Here is a 25596-nt window from a genome sequence, read left to right on the forward strand (position 1 = left end):
TAAATGCGCCCGTTTTATAGGCGATTAAGGTAACTAAGCTAAGCCTGGCTGCAGCTGTGAGGATGTTCATGTTCACTGCCAATCAGAGAGCGAACGATGCCAGCTCCCATACTAATATGCTCCTAGGTGCTAAATATTGCTGCTGTTTCTTCGGACGTTAAGCCTACCAGACAAAACTATACTCTACTATATTACTTATTCGGACTTGCATCTTGAATATGAATAAACATTTCAATGTTCAACAGATTGCATCCTTGCCACACCTAAAACAGACTGAGTGCACAACCAAAGAAACATAATACAGGAAGAGTTGTATGAAGAATTAATGAATATTAAAAGCTGTCCACATACCTGTTGCTTCTTGTTGGGGTACCGTGCAAAATTTGCTTTGAAAAATGGATATTTCTCATAGGTGTAGTCATAGATCCATTCACAGAAATGATTTCCTATGTCAAAACCCCTAGAAAGAGAACAATTTGGTATCACAAATTAAATGTTAGAAAAAGAACCCAACATGTGGCCTACTCAATATCTCCAACAATCAGTAGGTGCAGTTGAAATGTAGCTAGAGGGAAGATATATTGTAGCAATATATTTTCTATGGGGTGCAATCTTTTATGACTACCAAACTAAACAAATAAGCATTGGTGTCTTGAGAAGAATCTGGAGCCCAATACCCAATGTCCAGGTGGTTCTCCTCTCAAATCAGGGAACCTCCATCTGCGAACACATCAACACAGCTTATTAGGAGCTTGTTAGCCAAAAAGATTGAATAAAGCAAATCCTCCTCTCAACCCAGATATTGGCCCTTACTGTCTACCTAATTCTGAAACCTTCAAATCCTGGATCACTGTAGCAAATCCATCTTTTTCAAGTGTGACCGTAAGTTTGATTTTTGCAGACAAGACTTCCAGATGTTTCTGAAGTATGGGTAGTGAGGAATTATCAAAAATCCTAAAGCAAGTTTTCTTTAAGTTAGCGAACTATAACTGCATACAAACTGTATTGCCTGTGTAAAAGTCAACTCACATGTGACCAAAAACATGAGCTGAGAAGCAGCCACATGGAACTGCAGGCCAGGCCTTGGTACTGGGATACCAGGAAAACGTTTTTAGGATTCTAAATAGTAAACCTGAAATTAGGTAAGTAAGGTGCCGTGTGTCTTTTAATAGTTCCAGCAGCAAAATGTTTTAAAACATACAAACTGTGTGCACTGGTTTGCTAAAAGTGTAACATGGGCCACCATATCAGCAAAGCTACAACACTTTAAACATATGTAAACTTGTGTGGTTTCAAAGCCCTTCAAAGTTTCAAAGGTTCTTTAACCTTTGGCTTGGAAAAGAATGGGTTTGCTGCATATAAACAACTGCCAAAACTAAAGTAAACTATCAACATGAATGTTTAATTTATGTATCACAAGAATAACATTTGAAGAAGTGGTTATATTTCTGCTAAAGTAACAAAAATTGCTGTGACGGCAGGGATCCTGACAGTTCAGCAGTGTTACTCTCACACCTACCTCCAACCTGGCTCGAAAAGGTATGAGGAGATATTAAGTTGGCAGCAGATCTAAAGCTCCGCAGGACAAAATATTTCCTGAGCTTCAGATTTCTCCTGTTTGACATCAAAACAAAATCAGAATGCTCAAAGGACTGAGTTTGCAACTGCCTTCGTTTGTCAACTTCCGATGGATGATCTTGGACATATCAAAAGGTCAGCGTTCACAAACAGCATTCGGTCTCTTGCTTAGCAACTAGACTTCAAATTAGAACACCCACACTGGATACACTTGAAACTATGAGGTTTAACAAACAACCAGGAGCCTCACTATGAGTGGAACAGGACAGTAAAGTCCTGAAGTTGGTGCATTTCACTTCGACTGTGTACAGGAAGTCAGCTACTTTTAGCTGTCCGCATCCCCGGCATCTTGAGATGACCATGTGCAGATCTCTAAATTGGGACAGTTTTAGATGGGGAAAGGTGTCTATCCACAGTATGAGGATCTGGGAGATTTGATGAGGAACATGCAGTCAACAGTATCCACCAGAAAGATCATTGCTAAAAGGTAAGTAAATTGTTCTTTTGAAGGATTCTTCTGATCGCAGTTTCCTCACCGTGTAAATAGATGCCATATCAGTACCTCCCAAGTTAGTGAGCTTGTAAACTGGTGCAGACCAAAAGTCCTGCAGGGCAGAGTGGGCAAAATACTTCTATTGATAGACCTGATTGTCAAGACAGTAGTGCTTTGTGACTGTATGAACCAAAGCCCACATTGCCATCTGATAAATGTACCGAACAGGCACTCCGCATGCAAACGCAATAACAGCATATTTTCCTCAGGTTGAATGAGCATGAAATTGAATGAGCTGTAAGCCTTCTGTGAGCTGTTTCTTAACCAGTGTGTAGCAAAACGTTATGTAGAGAACAATCCATCATGAGATGGTCCATTTGTGTGCTGCCTTGCCCTTCTTTGCCCCAGAGAACATAACAAAGATGACTGTTCACCCGATGCTCTCTGGTGCGATCATAAAAAGCTTAGTGTCGTTTTAATGTTCGAATGATGAAGACTTCTCAGAGGGTTTAGGTGGAGCAAAGAACACCAGGGTATAACCTAGCCAACATGAAATTGCAAGAAAAGAACCAAGGATTCCCAACACCAAATTATCAGTGAAAAATGTTGTGTAAAGACGGTTAACGGAACAGGCTTGCAGCTCGCTCTCAACTTACCTACTATTTTAGCGATAAGGAAGACTGTGTTCAATGTCAAAAGTCTGAACTGACAACTATACAGCAGCTCAAAATGTACGCACATCAAAAAAGTGACTACTAAATTCAAGTCTCATTGAGCCATCACAAAGGGTTTGGTGGAAAATAAATATAGCACACCTTTGACAACTCTCTCAGGCAACAAATAATCTTTTACAACACCCAAAGGAAATTCTTGTTGGGCCAGAAACAAAATGAACAACCAAACTTCAGACAAATTGGCTTGTAGTGGGTCAGACTACCGAGTGTAGCACCAAGCCATAAATATGTCTCAACGACTGACGTACATCAATTTTGTAGAGGACGCCTCTTCGCCAAGATGACAACTTCAGAAAGAAGGTCAAAAGAGGTCAACTGCTAGCACTCAATCTCCAAGCATGGAGCTGCAAATAGTGCAGGCCTGGGTACAGCACCCAGCCCTGCATCTGCAACAGAAGATCCTCCTGAAGTGGCAGCTTGATCGCAGGGCAGAGGTCATGCCCAGGAGTTCTGGGTCCCATTCTTTACTGGCCAAATTCAGTGCCACTAGAATTATTCAGGCCCGGTCGTTCCTGAACTTCAGAACTAGGGGCAGGAAAGGAAGCAGAAGAAAGTCATGCAGGTGTCCTGAGCTCTACTCCAAGCAGAGTCTGAGTCTCAGAGAGCTTCTTAGTAATTCCAAAATGCAAAAGTGCAGACATTGCGGTGCTCACTGTGACTTTCCGGTCCTACTGCAGAGCATTATCTGTACCTCCCAAGCCAGTGGGTCTGTGAACTGGCTCTGACCAAAAGTCCTTCAGGACCCTGCTGGCAAAATGGCTTTCTAGACTGTTCTGTCAAGACAGTAGGGCTTCTTGACTATATAAACCACAGCACACGTAGCAACCTGATCATTGTCTCAGACAGGGACTCCACATGCTAACAGTGGCAGCAACTTTGCCTCTGGTTTAAAAAGCCTGTAACTGATTGAACTGTAAGCCTTTTGAGCACTGTTTCTTATCCAGTGTGTATCAGAATGTTATACAGAGAACAATCCTTCGAAAGACCAGCCATTTTTACACTGCCTTGGCTTTCTTTGACCCAGAGAATCTAAAAGTGGATTGGGAACCCAATGCAGTTCGGTGTGATCTGGAATATTTCAACAAATTGGCAGGTTGGGAGGGGGGGGGGGTGTATTTCAACAAACCCAGCAAATTCGGAGTCATCCACACAGATCCAGGACAGAAGTTAAAACATTGGGATCTTAGCCTCTATTCCGGGGGAAAGGCATGAAACTGTGCTGTATCCAGAACAGTTCTGATCAACTTGAGCATCTGCAAAGAGTCACATGTGACTTTGGCGTATTGATAATGAACTCCAAAAAGGTTAGGTTACCAATCATGTGGAGAGGTGGTTGATGACAGCCTGGGGCAAGCCTGCCTTTAGCAGTCAGTCGTCGCGATGAGGAAGCCTCTGAAGGTGCACTGGGACCTCTTCCAACACTTTTGTGAACAACAGAGGAGCACGTTAAGCCAAAGGGGAATGCAAACTGAAAATGCTCCTTGCCCACGATGAACTTCATGTAGCAACTGTGACGAAGACATAGAAATGGCACTTCCTGCAGGTCCAATGCCACCATCCAATCTCGGAGGTCTACAGCAGACCGGATCTGTGCTAGTGTGAGCATACTTAATTTGTCCTTCCTCAGAAGGCTTTGAAAGGGCAAAGTTCTAAAATAGGACCAAGGACTCTGCCCTTGCTCACAAGGAAGTAGCAGGAGTAACACCAGTACCTACTGCTGAGACCGAAACCCTCTCTATGGCCCCTTTGGCCAAAAGGGCCTAACCTGCTATTGCAAGAAGGACAGGTTGACGTCCACCAGCAACTCTGTTGGTGGTGGAATGTGCGGCGGTAGAAAGAAACTGAAAACAGTGCAGCTCCAATGTACAGTTTGGAGGACACATAGCAAGGACAACTAATGTAGTGTTGCGGCTGCGGATGCTAGAAGCGCGGGTGACTGAGCTGCACATTGTTGTTGGTGCCCTGGAGGTTGTCTCTGTGCTGAGACCTCAGCCACAAAACGGGTGAAAGGCCTTCTGCATTGGCAGGAGCCTGGCAGAGGTGAAACTGAAACCCCTACCATAGCCACATATGTGGTGAAATGTGCTAATGGAGGCTGAGAGAGACAAATGTGATTGGCCCTGCACTCTTTAAAACATTGTATGGCTGAATCTGCCTTGTCGCCAAAAAGGCAAGATCAAATGGCATTAGGGATGCTTGTACATCCCCGGAGTAGCAGCCCATAAACCTCATCCAGGGGTGGCTTTACACTGGTACCAGTCTCAAGACCAAAACAGTTAGTTGTGTTCAAGCAAAAAAGGATTACAAATTTCACTGCATCACGGCCATCCCGGATAGCGCGAGTGAAGGATGCCTGAAGGTAATCCGGAACTACTTGTAAAACGTGTGCCACTGTGTTCCAAAATCACATGGTTGTAGTGGCCTAGAAGGAAGTTGGCATTCACTGATCTCAGAGCCAGCCTACGATTGCCAAAGGTTGCTTTGACTAATGATCAGGTGGGTTGGTCGTGGAAGGCGTTTGGATTTACCTTACTGGTAGACACCTGCACTGCCAAGCTCTGGCCTAAGATCTTGCATAGGAAAAGCTGTATATTGTGCCGCTGGCCAAAGAGGTGAGCAACTGGATGACTAATCAATGGTCCTGAACATGGTTTTGCCCAAATGATATCAACAAAGGCCTCAATAAATAGTGATCAGTTTGTGTTTTTGATTTGTACGGTGCATGGATGCCGGAGATGAGGCGCCTGAGAGCTAGGAAAAAGTCTTCATTATTTGGTTGCGGAGAGCAGAAGCTATTAAAATAGCTACGTTTTCAATCGCTTTCAAAAGTCAGGTGGAATCTGGTGAAAATGAAGTGGAAGACTTTCCAGAGTTCAGAGGGTCAGATATCTGAAAGCGAATCCCTTTTTGTCTGGGTCACTTTATTCTGATCAAGAAACTGCATTTTTCTTTCTGTGATGAGGACTATTATGGCAACTGTCATCAGTTTGAGGATTGGATTATGCAAATAGCATTTACCTTGGCCTCCCAAACTGTGATATTGCAAGATTACAACTGCTTCAGAATGCAGCAGCAATGGCGGCTATTCAAGATCCCTCACAGATCACACACCTCTTTTGAAACTACTTCACTGGTTACTAGTGAAGCAGTGTATTTAATTTCAAATTAGCTGCTTAGTTTAAGGCTTTGCATGGGATGGTTCTTAAATTTCTTGACCAATCGAGTGGTGAGATATGCTTCGAAGAGGGAACTCCACTCGTCTACAGCTAATCTCCTGGTGATATAATAATAATCCACATTTGTAAAGCGCACATTCACCCGTAAGGGTCTCTAGGCGCTGGGGGCCGTCGGGAAGATTAAGCAAGCTATTGCCCAGAGTCACATGGTGCTGGGCTAACCTGCCGCCGGAGCCGGGGATCGAACCCTGATCTCCAGATTCCAGCGTCAGTCGCCCTGGCCGCGGCGCCACACCTCTCCCACGTGATGACGAGATTTGCATTCAAGAGTTGGAGGTCGTGGGTTATCAGTGGAAGCCCAGACTGAATGGAACTCTTTCACACTGAACATTCGATCTCGTACTAAAATAAAAACCTTCAGGACTGCTTTAAAAAAAAAAAAGACCTGGCTCTTCATAAGAAGGCATTTGATTTGCAACTCTTAAGGTGAGCCTCACGCCCTAGTATATGAATCCCTCTCTCAAGGTTAGTGCCACGATAATCTCGGGTGAACAAGTGCTTTGCAAATATCGGATAGCATACAATATAAATCAGTGACCTATGGAGAGAGCAACAAAATATCAATATGCTGCAATGCCTATCCAACGATCGAATTTGGGCTGGGATGGCTCCTACTTTCCAAGTTATCAGGCCCAAACATGAAAGGCTTGGCTAAGGATAATACACAGTAAACCACATTATTAGTGACATGAACAATGTTGCTTTTTTGTAAACAGTCATCTACTAAATATATTGCAACAGTAGATGTTAATAAAAAAATCATACCTATAATTGTAGCTGCTATATTCAAAGTCAATCAACATCAGTTTTTGTTTTGGTGAATTTTCCCGACCATCAAGGAGTAAAATGTTACCTGAAAGAAGTAAGCAGGATAAATAAAAGTTACAAAGGAGGGTTAAACATAAAACCAACATGCTTGTTTGAGGATGTTAAGGTGTCTGATACATTTCAGAAAAGGAAACATTACTTTCCTGTTGAGAGTTTGGGACTCTCAAGTCCTCGATGTCCTTAACATATTTGGAATCTGTGGTTACAGACATCACCAAAAATTTCTTGCAAAGTAGAAAGCTCCCCTTTTAAAAATCCTAAACGGCAACACAGTGCATCTCATGTAGGTTTTCCTTGAAACGAAAACGCAGGAGTGAACCTCTTGGTTTCTTTTTTGGGAACAGCTTTGAATAAGATTCCAAATTCCTGTATCAAGTAGTCCAAATTGATGGGCTCAGCCCACTCCAGTGATATATGGAGAGAGGAGCCAAACACTGAATTGTGTGCCCTTTATGCATGCTATCTAGCACCCATCTGTTACTCACTCTGCAAACTATCTACCACTCATCTGTCATTTGTTACCCTCTGCCATGCCATGAGATAGTCCTACCAGATGTCTTGCAGATTGCCTCCAATTCAAGAGGGTTTTAGGTGCTAGAATACTTATCTGGTTCTTCAAGCGGTCAATTGCAATAGAGATCATAAAGACACTGGGTACGGTTTACCTATTTATCAGGATTAGATCCAAAGAGAGAAGACCCAGCGACTAGTAGATCCACAATATTTTGCTGTGCTTGTGATGATGAATAACCGAGACTGAGGAAGTATGTGTACTACACAGACAATAAAGTGGTTGTCATGCCACCTGCTCAACTGGTTAACAAGCTAGGTACAGAATAGAATAGCCATTTCTGGCTGGTGTCAGGTGTGTGAAGTGAGACCTGCGAGGGAAGTCAAATGGGGGTGAAAACTACAATTGCAATCAAATATCTGCGTCATCAGCAAGGCATAGTAAATGTGGTGTTTGCACAAGTCACTGGAGGTAAAACGATTAGGAAACAGTCCAACCTACATAGCTAAAACTGACTGCAACTTGTGAACACTGGCTTGGCTAAGTTTTTTTTTCTCTCCTCATTTCATTTATTCAAAGTGCTGCCAGATTGTAAGGAATATTTCCCTTTGAATAATTAGCCCAACATGGAGGCTGATATCGCAGGACTAAACAAGCAGCATTTGCTTCAACTGCACCTTAGTGGGTCAGTTACTCTTCCCCACACCTTCTGTCCGTGATCTCCTTTCTCTAGCCGCCACAAGTTAAAGTTGTCAGTCAAGTGACACTTGACACTGGTCTACCTCTATCCTAAACTCTTAAATCTCTCCTCTGCTCCCTGGGCATGCAGGTAAAGGGCAGAGAGGGCTATGGGCTTAAAGGATAAGAGCAGAGAGGTCAAGGACATCCTTCCTATTAAAGTCTGGGCTAAAGCAGAGAGTCTACATATTCTTAGACATCATGTCCTTCTCTAGTAACTTTCATGTTCTTTCCACAAGTAAAGTTAACAAGTTACATTCACCAAGCCTAAAGCACCCACCTCCATGCGCTGCTAATGTACAGCTCTTGGCTGGACTTGATAGTTTTCAGGTGCCTATTTCTACTGGCTGTTTTTCTTAAACTTCTGAGTGGAACCTTTCCCCAAACATGCTACGGCTGGTTGTATAATAACGATTCCTATGAATATGCTCCTAGGCTGATCAAAAGAGCATTGAGTACAATGGGTATAGTCCCCTTTTATTTGGGATTCTCCTGAAGCTGTTGCACAATCTCTACAACTGACAAAATGAAATGCAGATTGGAACATCTAGAAAAAGCTGCAAGAGCAGCCACGATCAGGAGTTTGGGAGGATCCTCACTATCAGAAAAGGTAAACAATCGAGTTTCTCTGAGGCAATAGTGGAAGGCACCTTTTCTAATCTCTTTAATTTACATGTGTTTCCTTTTTAATTATATTTCTTATATGGATATCAGTTTCACCAGATGCTATACTTTTTTACTGTTGGTATGTAAACCACTTGAATGCCTACCAAAAATGCAGTGTGCAAAACATCAGAATTGTGCAGGATTAAACACAGATCTGGGCAATCCACAGTAGAAGCAAATTCTTTACTTGCTTGGTGTCATGTAAATGGAAGGTTGACCTACTCAGATTTGCAAAGTCTAAAACTATTGTTTATATTCCAAAACAAATTAGAAAAACAAGTCCCTAATAGGTTTCTCACACATGAAGTTCCCACCAACAAGTATTTGAAGCGATCAACCAGCCTAACTATAGGAGTCTTGCACATCTTGTTTTGTCTACAAGACTTATTTTATGGAATATTATTCCTGGTATCCTGCAGACTCTTATCTTGCCTCCACCATGGTACTTCTTGAATCATACCAGAAACATTGAGAGGTGCACTTTGTGATGGAACTAGTGCTTTAACGTCTACATATTTGTTCATAGGGAGAGGCAGCCAGAGATTTTGTACAATTTGCAAAGGAAAAAGAGGAGTATGGCTGGAAACTATGCGTGAGTATGCCAACCACAACGTAGGCCATAAACTATTTTCTGAAGTTCTTGGATAACGTGTTCTTTACAGCCAAACTGTCTGAAAGGACTATATGTAGGGCTCCCGGTTTTTATATTTATTTTTAACATTTCCGTCTGTATTTATCAATATTTATTTTTGGGCCATCTTATTGGTATTTCTTCATTTTTATTTTTATTTTTCGAGACTAAATGGAGACGAAAAGTGTATCTTTTAATATTTAACTCCTAAGCGTGCACACTTTGATACCCGTCTCGTTTTAGCTAATTAAGCAGCCAAGTATAACAACACACTACATCCGCAGGTAAATATTAGCATTGTATACAAATATTTATTAACCTGCCTGTATTTAAGGAAATGTAATTTTTTTTAACTCTCCATGATGCCTATCTGCTGTTGACCTAGAATTCATGAAGGATAACATGAAGAGAAACACAAGCACGATTTTATGTATATTTCAACTTTTAAAAATAAATACAGACTGGAAACTCATTGTTTACTGACTGTATTTATTTGTAAAATAATCTGTAAAAACAGAACTGGGAGCCTTTTTAAAAAAAAATGTGTTTGACGTTTTTCTAAACAAACAACGTACAACAAGCCAGCAGAATATCAATCATTAAAGGGCTTATAAAGCACAGTCTTAATAATGAACAGTTCTTCTCAGTGGTGCATACTTCGTCAGCCCACCTCCATCAGTAGGATTAATGTACATCATTTACTAGACAATCACAGAGAGCAGCAAATCATAGCAACAGATTAATAGGACATTTCTCAGTACCTCAGAAAGGGCTTAACTACTTGTACATTACTCTCCCGACCACATTTCGAAGGTGCTTCAACACATAGATAGAGACTAGAGGCAACAGTAGGGTTAAGTTGCATTATGGCAGTGTCGCATTCTGAGTGTATCCAATGGCTGGTGTAACATTCGATGTCTGCTGCTTTTGGAGCCATGTTAGAAATGGTTCCCATATGTCACGGGGCCTGAAAGAAGGCGGCATCAATTCCCAAAATGTACTCAAGTATGTGTGCCCATAGGTGACCTCCCTAATCCACTCTTTAATGGAGGGCACCGTCTCCTGCCACAGTGGATTGCAACTTGTCTTTTTGTAAACAGTAAGAGGAGTGCATGAAGCTTGCGCAGCTTGGGCGGTGTGTATTTGATGTATCCCAAGAGACCAAGAATGGGGGATGGGGACAGTGATGCATCCAGGATGCAAGTTATGGAGTCAAAGACTAGTAGCCAGAACTCGGCTATTTTGGGACAATCCCACGCGACATGTAAAAATACAGCTGGGGTGTACCCACAGCGCCAACAGCTATCGTTTTCACGTATACCCATATGATGGAGGCTCACCGGTGTCCTATAAAATCTATGTAAATATTTTAAATGAACCAGCCGCGACTTCTAATTTGGTGAGCGTTTGGTTAACTGCCCACAATAAAATTCCCATTGGGCTAGGGTCAGGGGTGTTTCGAGAACTGGGAGCCTTAATTAGATGGATTTGAAAAGTTCCCGATCAGACATCCCTCCAGTGCACTCCTCTGAATGCACACATTCAATCAATCAATCAGGTGTTTGCGAAGCGTGCTAATCACCCGTGAGGGTCTCAAGGTGCTGGGGGATGGGGGCAGGGGAGCAGTCATTGAGCAGCTCCGTCTTACACAAAGAGCCAGGGTCTTGAGGCTCTTCCTGAAGGCTTGCAGAGTGGGTGAATGTCTGCTGCTGAGCGGAAGTTCGTTCTAGGTCTTTGAAGGGATGTAGGAGTAGGCTCTTCCTCCCGTTCTGACTCTGCGAATGCGGGGGGGTTTCGGCACGGGCGAGGTCAGCAGAGCTGAGGCTTCTCTTGGGTGGGCAGAAGGGGACTTTTCCATTGAGGAATTGGGGTCCGGTGTTGTAGAGGGATTTATAGGTGTGAGTGAGTAGCTTGAAGGTCACTCTTATTGACAGGGAGCCAGTGGAGGTCTCGTAGGTGCTGGGTGATGTGTTCTTGTCACGGGATGCCGAGGACAAGTCTGGCAGCGGTGTTCTGGATGGTCTGGAGCTTTCAGGGCAGGGATTTATGGATTCTGGCTTAGAGCGTGTTTCCGTAGTTCAATCTGCTGGTTATGAGTACCTGGGGGACAGTCTTTCTGGATTCGGTGGGCGGTCCATTTGTTGGTCTTGAGGAGAACGTAGAGGTTGTTGAAGCAAGCAGAGGAGACGGAGTTGACCAGTCGGGTCATGGTGAGGGAGGAGTAGAGTATGATGCAGAGGTTGCAGGCGTGGTCCGTGGGTGTGGGGGGTTGCAGAGGGCATTGGGCCACGAGGTGTTGTCCCATGTGGAATTCTGTCTATTCCAAGTGGAGCTTCAGGCAGCTGCTGCTCATCCATGAAGCAACGCCTTTCATTCCTTCCTGGAAGAGGAGTCTGGTGGTGTTGTGTTTCTTTGTAAGGGAGAGGATGAGCTGGGTGTCGTTGGCGTAGCTTACTATGCCGAGTCCATGTTATCCGACGATGGTGGCGAGGGGGCCATGTAGATGTTGAAGAGCATGGGGCTGAGCAATGATCCTTGGGGTGCTCCGCAGCTGATCTCTGTGAGTTCAGAGAGGAAGTGTGGGAGTTTGATTCTTTGGGTTCGGCAGGTGAGGAAAGAGCAGATCCATTCGAGGTGGTTCCCTGTATGCCAGCTTCGTGGAGTCTGGCAGTGAGTGTGCGATGGGAGACGGTGTCGAAGGCTGCAGAGAGATCTAGTAGGATGAGAGTCGCCGTGTGGCTCTGGTCGAGAAGAGTGCGGATGCAGTCTGTGGCGGCTAGGAGGGCTGTCTCGGTGTTGTGGTTGCTGCGGAATCCGGATTGGGAGGAGTTGAGGATGGAGTTAGTTTTGATGAAGTTTTTGAGCTGGATGTTGACGATCTTCTCAGTGACTTTGGCTGCAAAGGGGAGGAGAGATGGGTCTGTAATTTGAGGTCTGTCAGGTCTGCGGAGGGCTTCTTGAGGAGGGGCTGGACTTCAGCGCATTTCCAGTCGGGAATGTGCCGGTTTCGAAGGTGAAGTTGATAGTGTCGTAGTTCAGGCGCCATGGCTGCGGCGGTGGCTCTGTGAAAGATGTGTAGCGGGAAGAGGTCCGCGGGGGCTCTTGAGTGAATGTTCTTCATGGTCGTTGCTGTGTCTTCTGTACTCCAGGCAGAGATGGTAGGCTGGCTGGCGTTGCTGGAGGTAGGTGTGGCTACGGTGTCAACTATCTGCTCAATGAAGTTGCCGTAGAGGGACATGATTTTGAAACGGAAGTAGGAGCAGAGTTTGTTGCAGAGGTACTGGGAGGGCGTGACGTCTGCGGCTTCGCTGGGGGTTTGGTAAATTTCTGTATGATGCTTTGAGTTGCAGGAGGTGGCGAGGATCTTGACTCTGATGAGTTGGTGGTGTTCCGATATGGAGTTCTTGTAGCTGGTTCGTGCTTCCGGGGTTTTGCGGTTTCTCCATACTTTCGAGATGTCTGTAGATGTGTCTGGATTCTCAGGAGGTCAGTGATGAACCAGGTGGCATTCGTGGGGCGCTGACTGTCAGAGTTCCGGAGGGGGGAAGCTTGTCTGCGCAATCGGTGATCCATCTGTGGAGTTCGTTGGCTGCAAAGTTGACATCGGTCGCGGTGGGAGGGGTGTGGTTGAGGGTGGACTTGAGTTGCTCTTTGGTGACCTTGCTCCAGTTCCTGTGCTGGGAGCGTGGTGTAGTTTTGTGTGCAGTGGGTTTTGAGAAGGGGAAGTGTACACAGTGGTGGTCCGTCCAGAGGGGTTGTGTAGTGTGGCTGAAGAGGATGTTGTTTCTATCTGCGAAGGTGGGGTCGAGGGTGTGTCCTGCCTTATGGGCAGGGGCGGTGATGAGCTGCTTCAGTCCGATGTTGACGAGGTTGCCCCCCTAGGGCGATTGGGGGGGGTCGCTGAGGTTGTCGAAGTGGAAATTCAGGTCTCCGAGCGTTACGTAGTCCATGTAGGCAATGGAGTGCAGCGCAATGAGGTTACTGATAGTTGCGGCGAACGCAGTTCGTGGTCCGGGAGGTAATTAGGCCAGGGTACCACGAAGGATCGTTCTGAGGTTGATCTGGAAATGGAGGTGTTCCGTGGAGGACGAGGAGTCGTTCGTGTTGGAGGTAGTGAGTCTGAGGGAGTTCTTGTATACGATGGATAGTCCTCCTCCCAGGTGGTTGAGGCGGTCCTTCATCTGGATGTTGTATCCATCAGGGATGGCAGTAGCAATGTCGGGCAGAGGTGGCATTGGTCCATATTTCTGTGAGTAAGGAGACGTCTGGCGAGGTGGTGTCGAGGAGGACCCAGATTTCTACTGCGTGTTGGTGCAGGGAGTGTACGTTGAGGATGCAGCTCAGGGGTTTGGGTGCGCAGGCATCCGGTGGGTGGTGGTCGTGGGGGTCCGTAGGTGGGTGAAGGGGAGGCTGCAGTGTCGGCAAGAGAACTGGCCGTGGGTGGTGTTCGGCATCAACAGCTGTTCCTTCAGGGTTGAGTGCGTGGAGTGCAGCTGAGTCGTAGCGGTGGGAAGCTGGATAACAAAAGTCCCTGGCGCTGGTCAGGTGCAGATGGGCTTGACTTTGGCATGCCAGCAGCCGCCATTAAGTTGGGAAATGGGAGGGAGCACATCTGGGAGGCGGGAACCAGTAGAAGCAGCAGCGGTGGGAAACAAGGCAAGGGGAGAGTGAAAAAAGGGCACAATATGAGACAAAATAGACACAAAGAGCACAGATAGAAAAAAAGGTAAAAGCACACAGCACAAAAAAGGCAAGAGTACAAAGAACAAAAAAATGCAAAAGCACAAAGACAAAAAGGCAGAAGTGCACGAACGGGCCACAAAAGGCAAAAGGCAGACAGACAAGGCTGACAGAGCGGACCAACAGAAGAGCAAGGCTCTCCCACTGGACCTCCAGGTATGAGGTGCAGGCAGGAGCCTGTGGGTGGAGGAGGGCCTCAAAAACCTACCTGTGACCAGAGCGGTGCTGGGGGCAGCAGTGTAACGACGGAGCTCCTTACTGTTATGAATTCTGGCAGAAATGGGTGGTATATTTGATAGGTTGCTAGGCGCTGAAGGGCAGTACACTAATCGTTATTCCTATATTCTGATACTATTTGTTAACAGTGCTATAGGGTAGAGGAGAACCACCTGCCTCCCAAAACCTCTGATTGGAAACCAACAGAACAAAGTACAATTCATGTACCCTACGACGGAGCTCCTTACTGTTATGAATTCTGGCAGAAATGGGTGGTATATTTGATAGGTTGCTAGGCGCTGAAGGGCAGTACACTAATCGTTATTCCTATATTCTGATACTATTTGTTAACGGTGCTATAGGGTAGAGGAGAACCACCTGCCTCCCAAAACCTCTGATTGGAAACCAACAGAACAAAGTACAATTCATGTACCCTAGCACAACGTAAAGTTAATACAGTCTAATTCAGACAAAATAGATGCAACAAAAAGCGATGAGTCTTATTCTTTTCTCTTCTTTTTAGGTCTCGGCTAGTAACGCGCGAAGCGCGTTCTCGCCAGAGAACTATAGTCGGCGTCTCAGCAGAAAAACGCGCAGAGGGGAGACAAGAGCTGGCCGCGCGCCCAGCATTCCCTATTGCGGCGTCGGAATCCGACCCGCGCCTTCGGATCGGGTCGCACGCGTGAGCTTCTACCGTAGACAGCTCACGTGACGTCGCACGGCCCAATCCGAAGGCGCGCGTCGGAAACGGCTGTCGCAGTCCCGCCCCTTCTCGCCGGACATGTATCTATAGCGCCGAGATCTTGCGCGGGCGTCTGGGCGCTTTACGCACAGATTACGAGTTATGCTTGAGTCGCGCAGTCTATGCTTGCTCTCTCTCACCTTGCACTGCAGCTCCTCGCCCGTGTGCAGCTCCACCGCCCGGCAGACGCTCTCCCGCCCGTCCGGCTGCAGCAGCAGGTAGTTGGCGATGTGGGTGGGCCCCTGGTGGCAGCTCAGCTCGGTGCCCAGTGGGCACGGGGGGCTGGGCGGGGACGAGCCCAGGTAGCCGCTGCTGTCCGACGAGGGGCACTCGGCGAGCCGGGGGCACTTGGCGACGGGCTCGGCGCTCTCCAGCCTCTTGAGGCAGCGGGCCCGGAGGCAGAGGCCCCGCTGCCTCCGCCGTGGGTACTGGAGGGTCACAGACATCGAAGTGGAGGTCTTCCAGCCGCAGGGGAGGCGGGGGCTGTTAGGACTCGGTGGGCATTTACCGATACACCGACCGGCTTCAAGGCACTGCTTCCTTCCACAAAGCAATGCCCAGGATTCACTTTTCCTAAAAGCAGGATCTGGAGAAAGCAAAGTCCTGCTCCCACAGGCAGAGCCAGCCACTCTCCGCCGCAGGGTGAGGAGTCCTGTCCCACAGGCAGAGGCCAGGAGTGTGGGAATCCCTCTCCTTCACAGGCAGCGCTGAGGTCACTTGCAGTGCCAGGCTCCAGGGGGCATGGGCATTCCTCCCACCACAGCCAGAGCCCTCCTACTGCCGGCGTCAGGTGCAGGCACCAGCCCCCTCTGCACAGGATCCTGGTGCGCCCGGGGCAGAGCCGTGCTCTACTTCAAAGATTAGAGATACTAGTCTCATTGAACGTGTATCCAAGACAGATGTTTGCTATGCAACTTGTCCAGATCCTGGTTTCAATTTATAAATCCTCTAAATGCTTTTTTACTGCTCCTTGCGCGGCCAGTTCCAGGTGTTGTGCTGCTCTGGTGATGCACTCCTTTACTGCGGTGAAGACTGCCCGAGAGTGCTGGCAGCGGCGAGAGTGCACGGAGTGCAGCGAGAGCAAAAGCCGGCTTGTGTGCAGCGGAGGCTGGGTCCCCTCGCTCTGCCCGTCATAGGCTTCCACACCAGCCCTCACTGGGGATTACACAGTGCTGGCTCAGCCCTCCTGTGACTCACACTACACTCCTCTTATAACATCCACCGTGCTTTTCACAACACTCAAAGCCAAGGATTGTAGTTCCTATCCACTAACAGCCTTGCCACCCCATAAAATAAGCCCCATGTAATCTTCAAGACCAGAGTTTATATACCAGGCCAGAAGTAAACACTCCTGTACCACCCTCCAAGCCAAAGCTCCTAAAGCATACATGCTGTCAGGGAACCTACACCATCACAAGGCCCAGCAATCCCGGGCTGTCCCAAAGACATTGCTTTTACACCATCCCAAGAGGCAGCACCCCAGACTGTCCCAAAGCCTGCGCTCTCACACTATCACAAGAGCCAGCATCCCAGACCACCCCAAAGCCTGTGTTGTCACACCATCACAAAACATGTGCTCTCACACCATCACAAAACGTGTGCTCTCACACCATCCCAAAGCCTGCACTCTCACACCATCACAAAACCTGTGCTCTCACACCATCACAAGAGCCAGCAAATCCAGACTGTCCCAAAGCCTGCGCTCTCACACTATCACAAGAGCCAGCATCCCAGACCTTCCCAAAGCCTGTGCTGTCACACCATCACAAAACATGTGCTCTCACACCATCACAAAACGTGTGCTCTCACACCATCCCAAAGCCATCACAAAACCTGTGCTCTCACACCATCACAAGAGCCACCAAACGCCTGCACACACACAATCCCAAAGCCCACAAAACCTGCACTCTCACACCATCACAAAAGCCAGCAAGCCCAGACCGCTCCAAAGCCTGCGCTCTCACACCATCACTAGAGCCAGCAATCCCAGACTGTCCCAAAGCCTGCGCTCTCACACCATCACATAACCTGCGCTCTCACACCATCGCAAAATGCATACAAGTACAAAAGTAACTTACAATATTATTATAGTATAATATTATTGCCAACATTGCTTAATATTTTGCAACATCTATCTTGCAAATCATCTTTATACACCAATACACACTTTGCTAAAAATTTAAAGCAACACATTGTCATATACAATGCCAATAACTCAAACTTTAATGCTGCGAGACCTATTGCATTGCAAATGCTTGTTTGTTTAATCCGACATCCCAGAGTTCGGGGTCGATGTATTTTCAAGCCAAGCCAACACGTGTTTCGTCGCCTTCTGTAAACATTAGAACATGCGACTTGTTCACGGCTGAATATGAGGTCTTTGATATATTTCTTTCATGTGGCGATAATTCCAGACCACACGGTCCCGTGGCGTGTAAAAACTAAATCCTTATAGGATGTTGCGATGATAATCACTGGTCAACTGTCAGCATTCCAAAATCTGTTTACGCTCCGACAAACACCAAATCCGCGTTGTCTCTCATCACGCCCGGAAACTCGAGTGCAAGGGGAGAGTGAAAAAAGGGCACAATATGAGACAAAATAGACACAAAGAGCACAGATAGAAAAAAAGGTAAAAGCACGAAGCACAAAAAAGGCAAGAGTACAAAGAACAAAATAATGCAAAAGCACAAAGACAAAAAGGCAGAAGTGCAAGAACGGGCCAGAAAAGGCAAAAGGCAGACAGACAAGGCTGGCAGAGCGGACCAACAGAAGAGCAAGGCTCTCCCACTGGACCTCTAGGTATGAGGTGCAGGCAGGAACCTGCGGGTGGAGGAGGGTCTCAAACACCTACCTGTGACCAGAGCGGTGCTGAGGGCAGCAGTTTAACGACGGAGCTCCTTACTGTTATGTTAATGTTCTATTAACAAATTACTTGAGAGCGGTTACCCGGAGGGGTCACAGCTCTGTGCGACCAAGCCTGAGGGCCTAACAATGCACAAAACATCACTACTTGGGGAAGGTATGGGTGTTGAATCCTTTCCTAAAAGTCAGATGATTGCTTTTCACGCGGAGACTCAAATAAGTCACAGATGTATATACAGATGTATATATTGTTTAAATAACAGCATATTGCCAATTAAAAATCCAAGGTTTTTGACCAAACAGGAAGACAACCAAGTAGTACACCACACATCAGATGGGTCATATAAAACCAGAATTTCTATCTTTATGGAATTGAGCTGGAGCGCATTCACTGGCATACATGATGCCACTATGGACAAACATGATTTGAAGCTTTCATTAGTATTGGTACAGAGTCATCAAGCCAAACGACCATCTCAGTGTCATGACATAAGTCGTAAAGAACCTACAAAAATGCCAGCGGGGTGATACATATATTAGAGTTAGACTTAATGACATCCTGTGTAGAATGCCTTAATTTACTGGATGCAAAGCTCAATGAAAGGACAATAGTAGTCCTTGATTTCTGTCAGTTAAGTAGAAATCAAGTCATTACAGTGAGCTTCCACGGATGCCTGCTTGATGAAATTTAAACCGAACATCAAAGGGTATGGTTTTGAAGGCTCGGGCAGATCTATTAAGATCAAAGCAACTCTGTCACTGAGCTTAGATGAATGTTGGACGAAGGTGACAGACTAAAGTGCTGTTTCGGGGCTATGCAAAGGTCGAAACCCAGACTGAACGTGGTCCAAAAGATCATTTGACTACAGCTAAATCTGATGCCTAAGCGTCATTATGTCAGGTTTCTCTTAAAAATATATGAATATTGTGGTTCAAAAGAAAAATGTAAATTTCAATTCTATGCTTTGCTAGGGAGATCACATTTAAGAGGGTCAGTATCTAGCCTGACATTTGTATGGCCACAACAAGGATTTAATGTAACTGGAATATGAGAATATATGCCCTTGGTTCTGTTGAGGTCAAGCAGCTACTGAATGTGCTCCAAAATGCATGGATTTTTAAACAGGGCTATTCACTAGCACTCTTACTCCTTTGAAACAAACACCTCATAAAACTAAAGAAATCTAGGCAATCTGCATCAATCTATGCACGCGCAGCACGATTAATAAAACCCTTGAGTAATAGCATGCAAGACTTCATCTATTACAGCTAAAAACTACATATCAACCAAATCCATTACACAACAGAATCACATGATGTGTAGACTGTTCATGGAGGTACTGCATTAAAACAAACACTCCTATAGTTCGCACTCATGGCCTTAAAAATAAACCAAATTAGTTTACTACACTGACCAGGCCGCCAACAATTCATTTTTCAATTAGGAGTACAACATTCATTTGTGGTGCTGGTTTCTCAATGTGTTAACGTTATTGTATTAAGTGGGGCTCAGAAAACTTAAGCATCTCCTGCAGTAGTCTGTATATCATAGTCCAATGGCCCGACTCAGTCTTCCATTGTTCAAAGGTTGATAAAATGAGAGCCACTGAGCGGGGGAATAACAAGCATCTCATTTGTCAAAGAGAACAGTCTCCTTAAGGTAACTGCATACTCTACTTTTTTAATCCCTACTTAATTTTCATTGTGTGATACAGCAGTGTTGTGATAGTCACAAAGCAGGAAATAATGGACTCTGGCCTAACTGCATAAGCAAGTCTTTTCAGGTTATCCGGACATGTGTGCCCAGCTCTACTACTCCTTCAGTGACATGTTTTTTAGAAGCAAATCTGTCATGTATTTTAAAACACACCCGTCCCTAGTGTCATTTACAGACACAAGAGACTATTCCTCAGTTCAGCTAAAATCCAGATGCAACTGCTACCACATGGTCAATTCCTCTCCAAGACAGCTCACAGGGCCAGATGTACTACCATTACAATTTGCGATGTCTTACACGCGGTTTGCGATTCCTAATGGGGTCGCAAATTGAATGCCTCATTAATATTCATGAGGCAGATGCAATTTGTGACCCCATTGGGAATGGCTAGCGCTCCCAGGGATGGTGGGCTGCTGGGGTCAGCAGACCACCATGTCTGACTGCTTGCAGCCCATTTTTCTTTTATAAAATGCATCTTGTTTTTCCGTGGGACCACTGCCTGCTCTTAATATTTGGGCATCGTTTCACAAAGGGGAAGGGATCCACTGAGGACACTTTCCCCAGTGGCTTACCACCTACTTCAAGTACTGCAAGTGTTTTGCAACCAAAATTGAGATGGCAAAACAATCGTACATTGAAGTGCGAGTAGCTACTAGGAAGGGACGTATGCACAAGACGGAAAAACAAAAAATCTTGTATCAACAAGCACTCGAATAAATAAATAGAATTAAAACAGCATGCATCCGATCGCAAGGAAACTTTGGAAAGTTGTCGAGTACACTCCTGCGAAGGTTTCTGGCATACATTTTTTTAAAATATCGGCCCCCCAGGGCCCTCATAATCTTTCGAATACTGTTGTATGCACAAGACGGAAAAATAAAAAATCGTGTATTCACAAGCAGTCTAATAAATAAAAAGAATTAAAACACTTTGAAATGTTTTCAATATTAAAATGAATACGTTTCAATAAAAATGACACAATGTAAATTGAATGTTATCATAACGAGTTTCCATGAAATTCCTTTCTTCGGAGATCGCAGCAACGCGCAACGGGTAAGCTAGTAACATATAAATTAGGTTATTTCCACAAGTCAGATAAGTATTGATTAGGTAAACATAAAAATTACTAAGAATATTTGCACATGGAAACGGAGCATGGCATTTCCATTCTAGATATATGGAGTGTTTTGGATACTTGCCAGCACATGAAAAGCAAAGACACAATAAAGTTGTTAGACTCACAGTACTTGTAACTGGCTCAGAAAGTTTCCTAATCGACTTAAAGGGATGTTGGCACTGGCAATATTATTGTTCACACATGCGGAGATAGTAATTAAAAATGAAGAGACCATTATTGGAAACACTTGTGGTCATTTGAATCAATTACACTATACTTAAAACATTATACAATTAAGGATAGAGTTGCATTATCTGGTTCATCTTTGGAATAGAATCTATTGCACCTTCTTTCCCCACAGTATAAACATTTTTGTCATGTAGCCTTTTCTGCTATCTAATTGAATTTAGAGATGCTTACCTTCCTGGCAGTCATTGTGACAGAACACAACGGGCGATGAGGTGGCTGCCAGCAGAGATCTGAAAAACATGAGGAAATTGGCAATTTTTTAGGAAAGCGTGAAAGTCATTTCATTATTTCATTTGAAAGCGTCTTCAAAAAGAAGTTAGAACAAGGTACTGAACCAGTAACAGAACTACACATAATGGATAATTCCACGGTTTCACAATCTTTTGTGAAATATCTAATAAGCATGGTTTTAAAAATACAAGTTGAAAAAAACAATACGATGTGTAAGCCTCAAAGAGTCCGATGTTACTTGTATGAAGGCAAGTGACTTTGTAAGAATATGCGAACGGATTCCAGGTCAAGGTTAAGAATATGGTCTTCATCATGACCTTGTAACTTAGTCTTAGCTCTTCCTGCTTCCAAAATGGTTATGAATTGCCTGCAAACACTCTGGATAACAGATTCTAAAAGATGTAGCTATTCTTTTAAAAATATTTGATGGCCCAAGAGTGTATTATTTTATCCCACAAGGTAAGATTGAAGCTTGCCAAATGGTTCAAGCACATAAACAAGGACACTTATCAAGATGAAGCTCGAACTGTGCCAGAATCTGCATTAAGGAAATTGTTCCATACACCACTCATTTCACAATCCATAAATGTTGTAAATGGAAGACGGCACACATTAAACCTGTCTTTAGTAAAAAGCCTGGACAGAAATCTACATCTTTTCTGGAAGATGCATCATTAATAATGCTTAAAAACTCAAAAGGATCATGTTGCTGCCCCACTGATCTGGTGTGGTCACCTTGAAGGAAACCATCCCTCTGGCAATGGTATCTCTTCCTACGTGGCAAGTGCACACTAAACTGGAAAGGGCAAATTCCTTGGGTGTTTCTCACCATTTGCAAACAGTATTTAGGAGCAGGGTTAGCATCTAGACTATATAAAATCTCCTAGGCCAGTCCGACCTGAAGGTTGATGCTAAAATATTTACCAGTGTACTCGCCGAAAGACTAGCCCCCTATGTACAAGGACTAATAGACCCCAATCAGGCTGGGGCTTTTCAGAGTGGGGGTGTAGTGATAACTCAAAGCGATTGGGCCATCTGTTCGACAAGGTGCCGTGCACTCACACACCAGCAGATCTCCTTTCTGATGATGCCAAAATGGCCTTTGATCAGGTGCACTAGCCCTTTCTGCACAGTTTTCTGCGGAAAGTAGGCATTGTCTCCTGGTTATGTAATGGGTCTGGTCGTGCTACCATGTTCCTCGAAATAGTGTAAAAAAGTAAATGGGGGTGAAATCCACCCAGTTCCTCATTACACGGGACAGGGCTGCGACCTCTCTCCCTTGTTTTTTTTACTCTATATGGAGCATCTGTTTGAGCATATAAGGAATTGCAGGCTTATGGATGGCTGGGAGGGGGCACAAGATCATGCTCTACACAGACGATGTCCTTCTGACCCTTACAGACCCCGATCATTCTTTAACAGCTGTAGTGAGTGAGCTAACTGAATTCAGTGCCACCTCTGGATTTAAGACTAACCTGAAAAAGTGATTAACTCTTAGTGTAGCCATCCCAGTGACAGAGAAGGCTCGATTGGCGCCACTCATGCCCTTTCAGTGGGAGGAGAACGGGATCCCATATCTGAGGCTTCAGATCCACTCTACACTCCTGCCTACAGTGGCTCAAAATGATGGCCTCCTCCTAGCCAATAAATGCTCTACTCTCACCACTCCCATAACCTATCCTGGCTCGGGCGCATAGCAGCCATTAAAATGACAATATTAACTAAGCTACTCTATGTGATTCAAACTCTCCCTGAGAGAAGTTGGCCTGATATATGATGCTCACTAGTTCTAGTGATCACCTTGTATCAGTCCAAACAACCCTTATGGTGATTGGTTGTAAGTCAACCTTATAGACCAGCTATCCTAATGGTAGCATGGACAAAGCAGTCTTAGACTAAACTCTTTTGGCATGTGAAGCCAGCTGTTTTACCACAATATAACCCCTTGAATACCAGATGAAAGGACACCACACAGGTTGTTATGAAAATAAACAATATTTTTATTAATAACAAACACCTCTGAACTCTTTGAGGTCAGAGGGCTAAGCACATGTCAATCTCTTAGGAAAAATACGATAAGTTGCACAAAATTACACTGGTGCCCTAGGGGCACGACAAACCATATACTAAGTAAATGGTATAAGGAATTCGATAGAAGGAATGGAGCTGTCCAGAGGCTATAGGATCGCTGGGACTACGCTACCCTAACTTTAGGTAAGTACTAGGAGGCCCACGGAACGCGTGTGCAGAGTGTGAACTCACACACGAGATGCGTAACAACGTCTATGGACAGTATAGTTCAAGAAAAAGGTGAGTATGGACAATCCTGACTAGTTAGGACTAAAACGACTGTGGAACTGGACACTAGGAGAGTCAATCTACCCTTGAGCACCGAAATGCTCTGGTTACCTCACCCACGGGCTGCGGGTGCATAGGTGCGAAATCGTGTCGGGTTTCTGCGTTGAAGTCAATGGAGCCTGGAAGAAAAGATGCTGCAGGCGACCAGGAGGAAGATGTCCGGTGCGATCCACGGGTGGATCGAGGAAGAAGAGGACCTGAAAGCAGAGGGGACAGTGTTCAAAGTCACTAGCCAGTGACCGGTGTGGAAGCAGGAGGGAACCAGATGCTGTCGTCACGATCAGGTGAAGAGTGGACGCTTGATTCTGCAGCCACGTGGACCAGGAGGTGTCTTCGACGACCAGGATGGAGGCACAAGCTGTCCCACGCAGGCTCTCGCTGTCGGCGGTGTCTGTTCCGGATTCGGCGTCAACAGGCCTTGGCAAAGGCAACCAACGCGGTGAGTGAAAAAGGCGTCTGGTGCGGACTAGGAGAGTCCGGGGTGCCCCTCTTTTGGAAGGGAGCAAGGGCCAGTCTGGAGCAACCAGACCAGCAGTGAAGGTTTCAAGGTTCGTCGCCTAGGAGGCCACTAGCCAGCCGGCAAGTGACCAGACTGCACGTCGAGCAGCAAACAAGCAGAAGGGCCCCACGCAGATCTCGTGGAAGCTGGAGGGCTGATCTTCGGTGCAGGAGCTTCTCAATCCCCAAAGCACTTGGTCGAGTTTACCTCGGGAGTCGTGCTGGAAGCGAAGTGCAGTTTCTTTCAAGATGGCCGGTCCCACGCGTCTCGTCGCACCCACGGGTCTCAGCTGTGCTGCAGATGTGAGTTGAAGTCGGAGAGGTCTGGGAATCCGGGTCTCGTCGGGCTCTGAAGTCTGGATCCTCGAGGGAAGGCGACAAAGTGAAGCCGCTGGACGCTTGATGGTGTCTGCAGCTGCAGGGTGGACACTACTTGCCCACAAGGGAGATTTCTTCAGTATTAATCTAATTTGGAATGGGACCAGCTCCTACCTTTATCCTGCTAAAGGGGGCTGTACTGGTGACTAGGTACCTCCCCTGGGTGGGACCAGGAAGGGGGTGGTGGTCCGGTTTCGCGCCAGAGCTGGGGCAGGGATGCCCCAGCAACTGGTTTGAACCGGTGTATGCACAGGACACATTGTGTGCCCCAGGCATGTCTCATTCCTTTCAGGCCTATCCTACCCAATACACAAAATCCTGTCTGGGGTGGTGCTAGCACCTCCCAAGGCAGGAAACCCTTTGTCCAAGCCTCCCTCGCTGGAAGGACTCCCAGCAGCAGGAGGTCAGACTTGTGTCTGTGGTGGCAGCATCCATTTTGTGATGCCAAGGCTCGAGTTAACTTTAACCGGGGTTCACAGTTACATACATGTCATGTCCCTTTAGAAGGGTGGAATGCTACCCCCGTCGCCAGAATTGGCGAGGGGGTAGTATTCCAATTCGTATGACAAGTTACTCGACATGTTTTGATAATGTTATACCAGAGTTAGCATTTAACCGCGAGGTTGATAATGCACTTAAGAGTATATGGTATAGCGTTATCATGGAACAGCTATTAGGACTTGGTTCCGCAAGCTGCAGACGGGCTCAGCTCATGCCAGAGCACCATCTCACATAATTCCAAGGCGTCTGCCTTCAGGATTGATAAGGCCTGCCATAGGAGTGACTGATAGGAGTATATGTGTCCATTTTAAGGTTAGATATAGGTATACTATATCTACAGCAAAGGGTGATTACACCACCTTGCCCCAGCTGTCTAAGCAGCCAGTTGTGTCAGTTTTAGATGGCCAGCCAGGGGTGGCATAATACATGCTTCAGCCCCTCGTAGGCCCTGGGTACACTTATGCCCTGGATACCTAAGGTACACTGTACAGGGACTGATAAGATGACCCAGTATCCAATTAGATATGTACCTAAGGTAGATGGAGTCCATTTTAACAGAGAGAGCAGGA

At 45.8% G+C, this 25596-nt stretch overlaps 1 protein-coding gene across 2 annotated transcripts in view; it reads right to left on the reverse strand.

Moving 5' to 3' along the window:
* LOC144823928 (choline kinase alpha-like) overlaps positions 1–25596 on the reverse strand; it is a 171507-nt gene that overhangs the window by 85452 nt on the left and 60459 nt on the right. For both annotated transcript variants that reach the window (XR_013608859.1, XM_078682849.1), the window contains exons 7-9: positions 21233–21291; positions 6807–6894; positions 352–460 (exon numbers count right to left, since the gene is read on the reverse strand). Coding sequence is in view for 1 of the 2 variants with exons in the window: in XM_078682849.1 (XP_078538975.1) it covers positions 352–460; positions 6807–6894; positions 21233–21291 (256 nt within the window). In the remaining variant the exon portion in view is untranslated. The remainder of the gene's footprint in view (positions 1–351; positions 461–6806; positions 6895–21232; positions 21292–25596) is intronic.

This window comes from Lissotriton helveticus, chromosome 3_1 (genome assembly GCF_964261635.1).
Source record: "Lissotriton helveticus chromosome 3_1, aLisHel1.1, whole genome shotgun sequence".
Lineage (NCBI taxonomy): Eukaryota > Metazoa > Chordata > Amphibia > Caudata > Salamandridae > Lissotriton > Lissotriton helveticus.